This window comes from Panthera onca, chromosome B4 (genome assembly GCF_046562875.1).
Source record: "Panthera onca isolate mPanOnc1 chromosome B4, mPanOnc1 haplotype 2, whole genome shotgun sequence".
Taxonomy (NCBI): domain Eukaryota; kingdom Metazoa; phylum Chordata; class Mammalia; order Carnivora; family Felidae; genus Panthera; species Panthera onca.
The window spans coordinates 64,772,861-64,786,904 of record NC_138345.1 but is presented as its reverse complement, the minus strand read 5'-3'; the positions used below and the strand labels follow the sequence as shown (position 1 = coordinate 64,786,904).

At 41.3% G+C, this 14,044-nt stretch overlaps 1 protein-coding gene across 2 annotated transcripts in view; it reads left to right on the top strand.

Annotated features, from left to right (window-relative positions):
• The window catches only part of PKP2 (plakophilin 2), a 94,814-nt gene that overhangs the window by 8,118 nt on the left and 72,652 nt on the right, over positions 1-14,044 (top strand). For both annotated transcript variants that reach the window (XM_060657947.3, XM_060657948.3), the window contains exons 2-3: positions 6,699-6,811; positions 7,516-8,216. In XM_060657947.3, coding sequence (XP_060513930.2) covers positions 6,699-6,811; positions 7,516-8,216 — 814 coding nt within the window. The remainder of the gene's footprint in view (positions 1-6,698; positions 6,812-7,515; positions 8,217-14,044) is intronic.

Here is a 14,044-nt window from a genome sequence, read left to right as displayed (position 1 = left end):
GTTTTTAAACCAACAAATTCTGTTCATTTTCCAGCCTGAGCAAGAACTCACCTGAGTTGTATGCATGTTTAGAATTGTGGTTTCCATAAATATCTGTTCATTGTTCTTAGTAAGAACAGAAGATAAGTGTGTGTGTGTGTGTGTGTGTGTGTGTGTGTGTGTATACACATATATAAATAAATTTTAATGTAAGTCCAGGAAAATGAATCCTGGGTCATATGCCCACACAGGCAAAAGAAAAATCCGTCACCAGTTCCAGAGTCCTGATGTATGGTTCTTGATAGGTCCTAATGAATTTCATGTTTTTTTGTTTTTTTGGTTTTTTTTAATTTTAAGATTTATTTATTTCTGAGGGACAGAGAGAGACAGAGCATGAGCAGGGGAGGGGGATACAGAGAGAGACACAGAATCCAAAACAAGCTCCAGGCTCTGAGCTGTTTGTTAGCACAGAGCCCAACACGGGGCTTGAACTCACAAACTGTGAGACCGTGACCTGAGCTGAAGTCGGAAACTCAACCGACTGAGCCACCCAGGCACCCCATGAATTCCATGTTTTAAGCTCCTACTTTGGTTGGTAAATGACTTTAAGGAGTCATTTAAATATGAATTTCTCTATACAAATTCATTCTGATCAGCTTCAAGATGCCGGCTCACCTATAATGACATGCCCCCAATTTTACTCTTAGTGAAGAAGTTAAATTTCTTTTTAATTATTTTGAGAGAGAGAGAGAACAAGGGAGGGAAAGAGAGAGAATTCCTAGCAGACTCTGCATTGTCAGCGCAGAGCCTAGCATGGGGCTTGAACTCATTAACCATGAGATCATGACCTAGAGGAAATCAAAAGTCAGATGCTTAACTGACTGAGCCACGCAGGCGACCAGAAGTTAAAGCTTTTTAAGGTGTGTGAAGAGAACTGTTACCTAGAGGTTGCTGGTGAAAGGCCAGATACAAGCTTTTAGACCTCCAGGCTCTCTGTCCACCATAAGACCATTGTCAGCCCACACTGTGAAGGTCAGCACAGTTGTCTTGTGAGCGTCAGCACAGTTAAGTGGAGCGTTTAAATCAACACTAGAAGTAAACACCTGCTGATTTCTATGTATACATTTAGTCATACCTGTTTTCACGGGAATTTCTTCTATCTCGAGCTCTACAAGTACTCTTCTTATAGTCAAATCAGGTTTTTAACCATGCTGGTGGAGAGTCATAGAAGAGAGTACAAGAAGTGAGTACTAGAAATTTGAAAGAAAAGATGGTTTTCTGAATGCAAATGCTACTCTAACAAAGGTTTTGTTTGTCTGTTTAGCTCTTCTCAATTGTCTATTTACCATGAGGGAAGCTCGAGTTGATTTTTTAAATGTGCTCAGATACAGGTAATAAAGTCACAGTAGAAGCTTCTCAATTTGATTTTGTAAGTGTATTAAATTTAACCAGTTCGGTAATAAAGCTGCTCACAAAATCCACAAACAAAAAACTGATTATGGAAGTTAGTTTATTTTTAACCCTGACAACAATCCATTATTTTGTACAGTACTGGCATACATAACCAGAAACCAAGATATTTTCTCCCAACTGCTGCTTAGGGAATCATATCATTCAGATTAACGTTCAGACCAGGAAAGAGAGAAAATTACATCATCACCTGAGGTGAACACCTGTGCAGACTTCCAGGCAGTTCAGCATCCTTCCACCATCAAAACCCAGTCCCATCACCACCCCTACCCCTACCATTGCTTTGAACTGAACTGCTTGTTATTTGTGGAGGTGGGGTTTCAAGTTGTTCCGTAACTACCTCATTCATTTCCCTTAAAGTGGGTTCCATAAAGTGTCAATGGTATTCTTAGAAGAAGAGGTATGGATAATGTTGCCCAAGTAATATTAATTTAAAATAGTTCCTATAAATATTACCTTCTTTAGGAAACTCTAGAACACATTACACACTGTACAAATGAAATGAATGACTGGAAAAACCACAATATCATTGTGATCGTCAGTGGCTGGGTCCATCACAAATAATCAGAAAAAGTTTAATTCAGTGTCACTGGTAAATCTACCAGAATAAAAACTCTGAGATACAACACAGTGTAAATTGAAGCATGCACACTAGTTTATCCCTCATTCTAGAACAGATTAATTCATGCAAAAGTGTAAAAAATGTTTGTAACCCAAATTCTATTTTATTTTTTTAATTTTTTTTTAAGTTTATTATTTTAGAGAGACAGAGACGTTGCAAGCGGGGAAGGGGCAGGGAGAAAGAGGGAGACAGAGAATCCCAAGCAGGCTCCATGCTGGAAGTGCAGAGTGTGACGTGGGGCTTGAACTCACGAAGCCATGAGATCATGACCTGAGCCAAAACCAAGATTCGGATGCTCAACTGAGCCACCTAGGTACCCCCTCAAATTCTATTTTAAAAACTACATCTCATTTTTGCACGTTTCTTTACAATTTTAAAAGCATTTATATATATGCTTTCTCAAGTAAACCTCTGTCTCAGCAACTCTGTTAGTAACCGGAATTAAGGGAAACTGAGGCGTCTGAGTGATTTGTCTAGGCACACAGGAAGGGGTGGAGTGGAGGCTCCAGGCCAAGTCCACAGATTTCTTCCATTTAGGGAAGATACCTGCGTCATTTTGTGAGGTAAACAAATTCTTTGAAATATAAGGATACCCTAATATTCCATGTTAGATCTGAATTTTCATATTGCATTTATTGAATCAGGGTGTGCCTGTAAATACAGTTTTTGTTTGCTTTGTTGTTTCTGGGTTGGAGAAGGGCATGGCTGAGTTTTTATATGTGTCCAGTAGTCATCATTACCTATTTTATCTTTCAAACAGAAAATGGCTTGTTTAAAGAGATTAGTTTCCATCCTGATTAATACGTATCCTTTTTTTTTTTTTTTTTTGTTAAATCTCACCCAGTTCAAAATTTCTTTAAAATCTTAGCATACAGCTGCTAATTCACCTTTAATCCACTATACTGATCTCAAACCCATGACTGCCTAGTCAAATCAATCTGCATTACTTGTTGTTTGAGATTGTCCCTTTAACCAGAGAAACCTGCAAGCAGAGTATCAGGAGTCACAAGCTTTCTAGCACAGGAAGAGAGTCTGTGGCTTAAAGATCCAAGCTTATTTTATTCCTTGTTCCCAACTGTGTTACAGTTATTTTGGGAACCAGTAAACCGGTCTCAGTTCATAGATCCGAAAACTGAAGGAGAGGCTTCCTTATAAGGACTTATGTTGGGAAATAAAGATTTAATAGTTAGAGAGTATTTGGAATTACCCAGATAAAGGTTCTCAAGGAAAGAGAATGATTGCTTTTGGTCTTCACATCCAAACGTATGATGATAATCCCACCAGAGCTTTGGCAAATGGCAATTTCACAAAGACCACAGTGCAGTCAAATAGCAGAGACCGGTAGAAATGAGGAACCCAGAGTTCAAACGTGATACAAAACCGCTTTGCAATTTGAAGCAAGTAACTTAGGGGCGCCTGGGTGGCTCAGTCAGTTAAGCATCTGAGTTTGGCTCGGGTCATGGCCTCAGAAGCTCCTGCGTTCAAGCTCCACTGTCAGCACAGAGCCCACTTCAGATCCTCTGTCTCCCTCTCTCCCTTCCCTTCCCTTCCCTTCCCTTCCCTTCCCTTCCCTTCCCTTCCCTTCCCTTCGTTTCTCTCTCTCTCTCTCTCTCTCTCTCTCTCTCTCTCTCTCTCAAAAATAAGTATTAAAAAAAATAATAAACCAAGTCACTTAAGTTTCCCTGTTTATAAAAGGAGGTGATAGTAGCTGACTGCATCACAGGCATATTGAAAAGAAACATATAAAAATAATTTGAGCTCTTTTCAAAAGCAAGTAATATTGAGCTATAAGGAGTTCATGTAAGTTCCTTTAAAAAGCCTTATAGCCCCCAGCAACACTGTGAGTTAAACATCTTACTTAAGTAGGCCTGATGATAAAACTCACTGATTACCTACCTGTTCTGGTAGGATACATTGTTTCACTGGATCTTTTCCAAAGATTCTTAACACATTTCAAATATCCTTGCAGGAATCTCAGCTTGAAAACGGAAGTAGCCCCCTATTAACTGTTTTCTAGAATGTCTACCTGTTCCTGGAAGTAGGGCAAGGGTAATACTTAACACTGCAGGTGATCATGGGCTGGAGGGGGCCCTGGAAGAAATTTCTGTTTTTGTTTTTGTTTTAAATGACACCTTTACATCTTCCACCGTGTCACTGGAATTCATTGTTCTAGCTACCATCCACATATGTCATTAATATTTTCCCAGTCTAGATTGTCCCTGACTCATATATTCAGTTTTCATATAATCTAAAATTTTGAAACTACTTTTTTGAAAAACAATAAATTTGATTTCTTATATATCAGGTAACCAATAATTTTCTACTTGGCCATAACGTCTGTAAAAAAGACTTCTCTTTTATTGGAGTCGGGCACAGTCTGAGCATGCTCCTGCCTCTCCCCCAGCCTCTCCTGCGTTTCTACATCCCTAGTGCTGAGGGCACCCTGGTCCCAGACCCTTCAAGATTAGAGCCAGGATGTTCCCTGGACCTGCCAGCTGGCCTCCTTTTCCACACCAGCAGGACCCTTCCTGCCTTGCTTTTCTGATACCCTGGGGTGGAGAGCAGGGGTGACAGAGTTGTGGGGCCTAGGACAGCCTCTGCAAACCAGCCTGGAGCCTCAGGCAGGTTTTGAGAATTGAGCCCTTAAGGCCTCATAGCCTTTGCTCTAGGGTTGTAGAGAATTCCTTTCCCTCATTCAGTGCCCAGGTTCCAGACATTCTCTGTCATTGAGGTTAAAAATAAGGGGCTATCTGGCCATTTGCCTGCCCTTATGGAGAAACCAGGCTCTAGAAACAGCAGATGCCTGGCTTACCTCACCTTCCATGGTCTGTAGAAAGGTGACACTTATAAGCCTGTAGCTGTCCCTCCTAACCCCTCAGGACCCTTTGAGGCCTGAAACTGTTTACTGGCTAGGTTTGTTGGCTCCAGGAAATAAGACACGTGTATAAACATAATTTGGAATGGATTCATACTTTTTAGTTCTCTGACAACAACAATCTCAATCCCCCCACCCCCTCAAAATATGTGATTCTATTTTTAAAAAATGTGAATCTATTGTTAGCCTTTGAAATTTTGACTTTATAATAATCTTGTTGGGAAAGTATGTTGGTATGTTCCAATGGTGTTGGAAAGACACTGCCTGTGTTTTATTCTCCACATCCTTTACGAGTCTGAAACCTGAGAGCGTTCATTGAGTATTTTTTCCTCTGATTTTTAAAGGAAAAGGAAATTTTGGTTAAAATCAGGGAACCAGAGATTTCCTAAGTTTTATGGATCTGTGATTTTTTTTTTTAAATTTTAACGCTTATTTATTTTTGAGAGAGAGAGAGAGGAAGACACAGAATCAAAATCCAAAGGAGGCTCCAGACAATGAGCCACCAACACAGAGTCCGACGTGGGGCCCGAACTCAACGAACCGTGAGATCATGACCTGAGCCGAAGTCGGACACCCAGCTGACTGAGCCACCTAGGCGCCCCAGATCTGTGATTATTTGGATTATCATCATCATTATTATTATTTTTAAGGCAGTGGGAGATTATAAAAGAAGAACAAATACAAAGCTGAGAGAAGGGACCGCCTGGGTGGCTCAGTCAGTTAAGCATCCGACTCTTGTTTTTGGCTCAGGTGGTGATTTCACCATTCCGTGGATTCAAGCCCCTCATTGGGCTCTGCGCTGACAGGGCAGAGCCTGCTTGGGATTCTCTCTCTTCCTCTCTCTCTACCCCTCCCCTGCTCGCTTGCTCTCTCTCTCAAAATAAATAAACATTAAAAAAAGCTGAGAAAAAGATAAAGGAGGTAGAAGAGGGTCACAACACTGCCCTCTACCACCCCCTCCTCAAAGAGAAGTATTTTAAGAGATCTGCATCCATTGAGAAGGCCCTACAGCCCCCCAGAGTGAGCAGAGAGGGCTGCCTCCTACTGTGTTTGTAGAGGAGTGGGCTGAATTGGACCACCAAAATAAGAGAGAATCTTGTAAGTACACAAAAGCACTCATCTATAGTTCTCAGGTTGATTTTCGTCTCCTGCCTAACTCATGTTGCCAAATACCTCAACCCCAGGCTTGGCCCTTTTTAAGCTGATCTATGTTTTCTTTGACCACAGTGACCCACCTTACTGTTTTTACAAGCTGTCTTATCTAGTAGTGTTGAGTCACTGTTATATTTGTCACCATTATATTTATGCCTACACCTACATCCTTCTCAGGAAGCTTCTGAATTCCTGCCCTGGGAATAAAGTTCTCCTCCTCTGACTTAAGAAATGGAAAATTTATGGGATGGACCACCTAAGCCAATAAGTGATTCCCCAATTTCTCAGTATTATAACAAACATTTTTGGATCTTTGTGAAAATCTTCTCTCCCCTTTGTTCCTTTTTCTTACCAAAAAAAAAAAAAAAGTAATAACTGATTTTTAAAAATATTTTTTTATTTTTCAACTTTCATGTTGAAAAGCTCATAAAGAATGTTGTGAAACCTTTCTTCACTTCCCACATCTAAGGGTGATGTTAAAGCAACACTTAAAAACACTAATACTTGGTCTTAATTACTTAAATTTAAAGTACACTATTATTATATAATCCTTAACTACCAGTTGGCCTACTTAATATTTTACTATATGCTTGATTTCAGGAAATCTTCATCGAACCAGCAGTGTTCCTGAGTATGTCTATAACCTGCACTTGGTTGAAAATGATTTTGCCAGTGGGCGTTCTCCTGGTACTAAAACCTATGATATGCTAAAGGTAGGATACCAAAGAATAACCTACTTATCAAATTACCATGAAAACATTTTTAAGCTTCCATAGATATTTTTTTGTAGATCTTTATTTTTTTTTATTTTTATATTTTTAAGTAAGCTCTGTGCCCAACGTGGGGTTTGAACTCATGATCCCGAGATCAAGAGTCACATGCTCTACCAACTGAACCAGCCAGGCACCCCTTCCATTGATTATTTTTTAATATTTATCTTTCCCAAATATTGCCATTTCCTAGATGAATTATATGAAGATTGCTTTTGTGTGGACACCATGGAAAACCGGGGACTTTAAATAGTGTCACATCTGGGGCACCTGGGTGGCTCAGTCAGTTAAGCGTCTTGATTTTAGTTCAGGTCATAATCTCGTGGTTCATGAGTTCAAGCCCCACGTCGGGCTCTCTGCTCTCACAGTGCAGAGTCTGTTTTGGATCCTGTGTCTCCCTCTCTCTACCCCTCTCTCTGTCTCTCTCAAAAATAAATAAACATTAAAAAAATTTTTTTTGCAATAAAATAGTATCAAATCTTAGTACAAAACTTAGTACAAATAACGAAGTCTCTTTTTTAGAAAAGGGGCCAACCTCTTCATGTGATTCAGAGACACAGACATCTTATGTAATAGTCATGGAGTAGTTGGTCTTCAACAGAGATGAAAACTGATTTATGCCTCATTTAAACTTGATTTCTCTGCAGCCAGGCACCACTGCCACTTATGAAAATCGCTGGGGGAGAGGAACCGCACAGTACAGTTCACAGAAGTCAATGGAAGAACGATCCTTGAGGCAGCCTCTGAGGAGACTTGAGATTTCTCCAGACAGCAGCCCTGAGAGGATTCATTACTCACACAGCGATTACCAGTACAGCCACAGAAGCCAGACCGGGCACACTTTGCGGCACCAAGACAGCAGGAGATCCACCCTCCTTCTGCCACCTAGATATGCTCGCTCCGAGATTGTTGGTTTCAGTCACTCTGCAGCCATGAGCAAACATCGCCACTATGACACCTACCACAGACAGTACCAGTACGGCTCTGTTAACGATGCCGTTTTTGACCCTGTTCCCGTCAACCCGGTGGTGCTCACGTACCCCAGGCCCGGGACCAGTCACAGCATGGGCAACCTTTTGGAGAAAGAGAACTATCTGACTTCAGGGCCTGCCGCTGGGCAGGTCAGGCCACTGGTGCCCCTGCAGCCTGTCACTCAGAACAGGGCTTCTCGGTCCTCTTGGCATCAGAGCTCCTTCCACAGCACTCGCATGGTGAGGGAAGCCGGGCCCAGTGTCACTGTGGATTCAGGCGGGAGGAGGACACACATGACTGTTGGCCAAGTGGCAGCAGGTGGAGGAAGTGGGAACATGCTCACGGAGAGAAGCGCTTTCAGCGACTCCCAGCTCGGGTGAGTCCCCTTGTCAATCTGTGGGACAGTCAGTGCCAGCACATTCTGTTCCCACAGGCCTTAGGGTGTGAGCTGGCACTTCTGGGGCCGCAGAGAAAGGCTTTCAGAGATAAGTGATTAAAATAATGACTTTTCAGGCAGCTGCCTAATTGACAGATTAGCCTATTTACCTCAGGGACAGGGGCCAAGCTACCTGTTCCTATGGCAGCTTTGTGGGGAAATGTGACATTTAGTCCATCTGTTCCAAATTAGATGCCGACTGAAGGGCTGGCCACCCCTTGGCTGTGTGAAAAGCTGCTCTGAATGGGAGTTAACTCCAGAGTAGACCAAGAAATGGGTAATTGCATGCATTTGCTCAATCATTCCTTGAAATGAAGGAAAGAAGGGAAAAATGCTTACTGCCCGTGCTAAGAGTGAACTTCATATGCTATTTTGATGACTACTGTCCTAAAAAGATGGAGAGTTAAGTAAAGAAAGCAGCTAATTTCTAGGTGCTGATACCAATGCTTTTACTTTTTGATTCTAGCAGCAGTGATTTGGAGGGTATTTTTTTGGCAATACTGAATAATTCATCAAATTTTCTAAGTCATTCTTTTGCCTCTCATATTGACTTTATGGCTCATCTAACCTTTGGAACTTAACTCATTCAGGTTTAATGATGGAGTACAAATTTCATGAACTGAGGAAGTTACTAAGAGAAAAAGGTTGAGACATTATTTGATTATTAAATCAGTAACTCCCAAAATAATGATGTAGTATTATTATAGTAAAACACTAAATATGTGGTTGTTTTAATTTCTAAAATTGCTTAGTGGAAGTTGTCATCTCTCATGATCCCTGTAAGAGAAATTGACTTAATACTCATTGACTGGGCAGGCCCTGGTGATAAAAGATACTAGGATTCATCTAATCTTGAAGCAGGAAATATGTTTTATAAAGCAAAACTGAGCATGAGACTTCTAGCGTCTTTTTTTTTTTTTTCTTAAGTTTATTTATTTTGTGGGAGAGCCAGCACAAGTGGGGGTGGGACTGAAAGTTGGAGGCGGGTGGAGAGAATCCCAAGCAGGCTTCTTACTCTCAGCATGGATCCCAGTGTGGGACGTGAACTCAACGAACTGTGAGATCATGACCTGAGCCAAGATTGAGAGTCAGACGCTTAACTGATTGAGCCACCCAGGTGCCCCGAGACTTCTAAGATTTCTTATTGAAAGCTGATCTTTGTCAATATGAACATACTTAGAAGAAAATGCATGAGGTCATTATTTGTGGAGGAAAAAGCTGATCAAGGCTTTTAAAAGGACAATTTAAAATTTATTAAATGCCTACTATATCCTAAGATTTGTGCTTGGCACAGTTTTCACACAGTGATTTTAGCAATAACAGAACTCTCATGCCACATCCTCTGACAATTAGCCTTCTTCTCTTCTTCCATCTGTGTGTCCCCATGCTTCTTGAGCCACCCTGTCACTTCTCAATCTCCTCACTCTGCTGCATTTGGCTTCAGTCCCCACCATTTCACTGGAACATTGTCCTCACCAATGGCTGCCTTTTTGCTACATCCAAAGTAGACACATATTTAGTCCTTATAATACTCGGCCTTTGGGCAACATTAGACAGCAGGGTCTCTGAAGTTCTCTCTCCCATTGGTTTCCAGGGCATCAGCCTCTCCTGGTTTTCCACTCACCTCTCAAGCCACATCTTCATATTCTCTGAGTGCTCCTTTTCTGCATACCCGGGGAGGTCATCTTTAGTAACCTTCCTCTTCCTGGTCTGGGTGCTCTTCCAGAGCGGCCCGTGTACCATGAATCCTCATGATTCCCAAAGTTTTATCTTCAGAACCATCCTCTATCCTGAAATTCTATCTAGATCTGCATGCATTTCCAGCAACCTCCTGGACATCCTACACTCAGTATATGAAAAACTAGATTTATTAGCTCCTCCTTACTGTCTACTCCTAACCATCTCCTTATACTGAAGTCGTGCCATTTACAAACCTAGAAGTCATGCTTATCTTCACCCCTCCCCAGTCACATCACCATATTTTAACCTCCTTAATGGGCCTTAAATTTTTACCCTTCTGTCTGTCTTCATTGCACATATGTCTCTTCCTCTGGTCTTACTCAGAACTGTTCTCTGGCCATTAGAATGATCTTCACAAATCTAATTGTTTCTCTGCCCAGATTATAACCTTTCCATAATTCCACCAAGTTTTCATACTATGCAGCATGGCACACATGGACCAGCCCGTGTTTTCACCTCCGCTTATCACTCCAGTCCCATCTCTTTCTACTCTCCTTCACCTTTTCTCACCGCCATCCGCACACACTCCCCCCACTACAAACCACTTGAAACTTCTTCACTTTCTTCCTTACTGCCTTCCTTTTTTTCCATCTAGCCATCTGTCTCTCTCTGTCTCTGTCTCTTTGCCCCCAGTAGCTCTGGTTTTACCTGGCTACTCATGATACTGGATGTGGCTCAGATACTGCCTATTTCCTGATGATGCCCCTCACAATCTAGATGCCCCAGATAGGTGCACTGTGTGGGTGTCTCTACCAAAATAATACATTGTGGCTATTCATTTCTTACCTGCTTTCCCTCTAGACTTTGAACTTCCTGTGAGTGTCTTATCATCTTCATATTCTCAGTACCCTAAAACAGAGGCAGGCCCAGTATAGGCACTATATAAACATATGGCAAGAGAATGAAAGAATTTTTTTTTTTTTTACGTTTATTTTTGAGACAGAGAGAGACAGAGCATGAACGGGGGAGGGGCAGACAGAGAGGGAGACACAGAACCGGAAGCAGGCTCCAGACTCTGAGCCATCAGCCCAGAGCCCGACGTGGGGCTCGAACTCACGGTCTGTGAGATTGTGACCTGAGCTGAAGTCGAACGCTTAACCGACTGAGCCACCCAGGCACCCTGAGAACGAAAGAATTAAGGAAGGAGGAAATGAAATAGAAACTCTTTACTTTTTGCAATCTAAGTTCTTTTTGTTGCTCAGATTCTAGAAGTATTAACTATGCTATTTGGGGTTATTGTTGTAATGGACAGGGCAGGTTTCATTAGAATAATCCTATCTAAAAGAATAGAAGGAACACTTGGGAGTCAAGAAATTTAGAATAAAGGGTAAGACTTATATTCTTGACAGTTCCTAAGTTGCCATTCTAGAGAAATCATAAAAACGAACTCTTCTTGAAATTTTTGTTCTCTTCATAAAAGGAGAAGGGGTCAGAGGTATTTCCTATAACGAGGAGAATAGGTGATCAAGGTGACATCCATGCCTAATGCCTAGATTTATGGTGTCTATGTCTCCCTTTCTTTAGTGTGCCCGTGGCATTTCAGCTCTCCAGGCTGCCTCCTGAGAGCCCTGGCTCTGGGACCACACCCTGTGTTCTCCTTTGCCCTGCATTCTGGCCCCTGTTTTTGGAATCTATATTTTTCTTTCTTTCTTTCTTTCTTTCTTTCTTTCTTTCTTTCTTTCTTTCTTTCTTTTGTCTAGTGGAAGCCCCACGTGTAAAGAAGAGGTCTTTCATGTATGTGGAACATTCCTACGGAGTAGCTAGATAGAATTATAAACCTACATAATAACATAAGATATCAAACAATGGATCTTTCTTTCCAAAAGAAGAATGGCTGGCCAGTTACTAAGGTAGCTGAAAACCAAGACATTGGAGTAGAAGACAGTCAGTATCTGTTTAAATCAGACTGCTGAGAAAGGCTTAAGAAATCACCAAATAAAACATTCCAGGTCTGTTTTTCTGAAAATATGATTTTCATACCTGTGGGGAACTAGTGGTTCAACAAATGAATATTAGGCTCCTCCTGTGTACCCAGCACTGCAAGAGGTAGAAACAGCCTGGAGAGGATCAGTGAAAAAGAAAATGAGACACATCATCAAGTGCTAGGTTATGGAAATTCAGAGAACAAAAGAGCCTTGTGCTCTGAGATTAGTAGATGGAGCCTCTGGAGAGAGATTGAATCTCTAGTAGGATTACCAGTGAAGTTTGTGACAGCAGCACAGAACAGAAAAATTCTTCCACATCCTGTTAATTACCAACCTCTTCAGTTCTTTGATTCGAGTCTCTTTCAGCTATATCTTTCTTTCCATTTCCATTTTTAATGGCCCAGTTCAAGGCTTTATTGCCTCAGCTAAGACTCTTACAGTTCCCTCAAAACGGCTTCTAGAAGTACGTGTCTCCACCAGAGGCATATTCCCAAAGCAGTGCTTTAATCACACTTCAATCTTTATGGGAATTGCATTTCCTGAGCATCTGACCACACGCGGGAGCTCTCCATTCATCGTCTTATGTTTGTTTGGCCCTCTGAGGTGTAGCCCCATTAATACATAGAATATCTGGGAACCTGCCTCGGGTGGGGCTGTGTTGTTAGCTGGCAGGAACACTGGTTGCTGAAGGATTGCACACATGAAAAAGTACCATTTTTTATTTTTTCCTACATCATCTCATATTCTGATCAATGATACCATACACTGCTTCCTCTTGCATTTTTCATATACATTGACATCATTTTAACATTCTCTGAAGTTGTTAAAAAAAAAAAAAAAGACTTCTGGAGAATGTGTTCAGGTGAAAATGGAGCCCAGGTGCAACTACTCTTCCTGATTCTCCTCCCTGCCCCCTCCCAACCCCCCCCCCCCCAACCCCAGTGCCATCTCCCAAGCACATTTCTGTAGGCTTCAGGAAGTGCTTTGTAATTGGGTGGGAAGGAAAGAGGGAAGGAAGAAGAGAGAGAGGAAGGAGGAAGAGAGAGGGAAGGGGTCGGGAGGAATGCTGTGAGAGAATAGAGGAAATTTGGAATAGGTCTAGCTGGGGATAGGGACATGCAAAGATTTCACTGGACTGCACAGACAGTAACAAAATGGAAAATCCACACCCTGACCACTGTTGCAAATCTTCTTAAAGAGGAAGTGCTCCTTCAGTTTGGGAATTTTTTTTTTAATGTTCATTTTTATTTTTGAGAGAACACGAAGCGGGGAGGGGCAGACAGTGAGGGGGACAGAGGATCTGAAGCAGGCTCTGCACTGACAGCGGCACCCAATACAGGCTGAAACTAGTTTGGGAATTGTTTTCAATGATAATATGAAGTAGCACTGGATTGATTAGCAGTGGATAGAGAGCTTCTTTATGAATCATGTTCAGGAAAATAAAGGAGTAATGGAATTATTTGTGGGTGTTAAGAGTGTTGGGAAATTCAAACTTTCCTGCGTCATGTATGACTTATAAAATGGATTAAAGGCTTAGTCTTAAAAAAAAAAAAAAAAAAACTGCATTGAACAGAAGGCTGTTCTTATGTTATAAATGATCTTCCATCAGTTGAAGCACCTGTAGTGATGGATGGTAAAGATTTAAAATTGCCACTGAGATTGAGACTGTTACAGTTTTAATTTCTCTGTAAAGGCATTGGAGTCCATGCATGTAAACTATTTCCATCTCTTTTAAATGGTATATTTCTACTAAATAAAAGTGACTCAAATTCTGGATTTAATGATAATAGCCTACATTTTTACCCATTAAATTGACTCCTGAGGCACAACATTTTAAAATATGAGATCATTATATAATTCTCAGTACAGATGCCAAAACTGTTCTGCTTCATTCTTAATACCCTTGTACTCATGACATAACACTTGTATGTTTGAACATGTGTATCAGAAGCACTGGGTATTGGTTTTTAGTCATGAGTCCCATTACTCTTATCTCCACACCTGTGTTATACCCACTCACACACACATTCACAATACTATACACGCTCACATGTGCACACGTGCATACATTAGTGGGTTGGCCTGATATAAGAGAGGATTTAC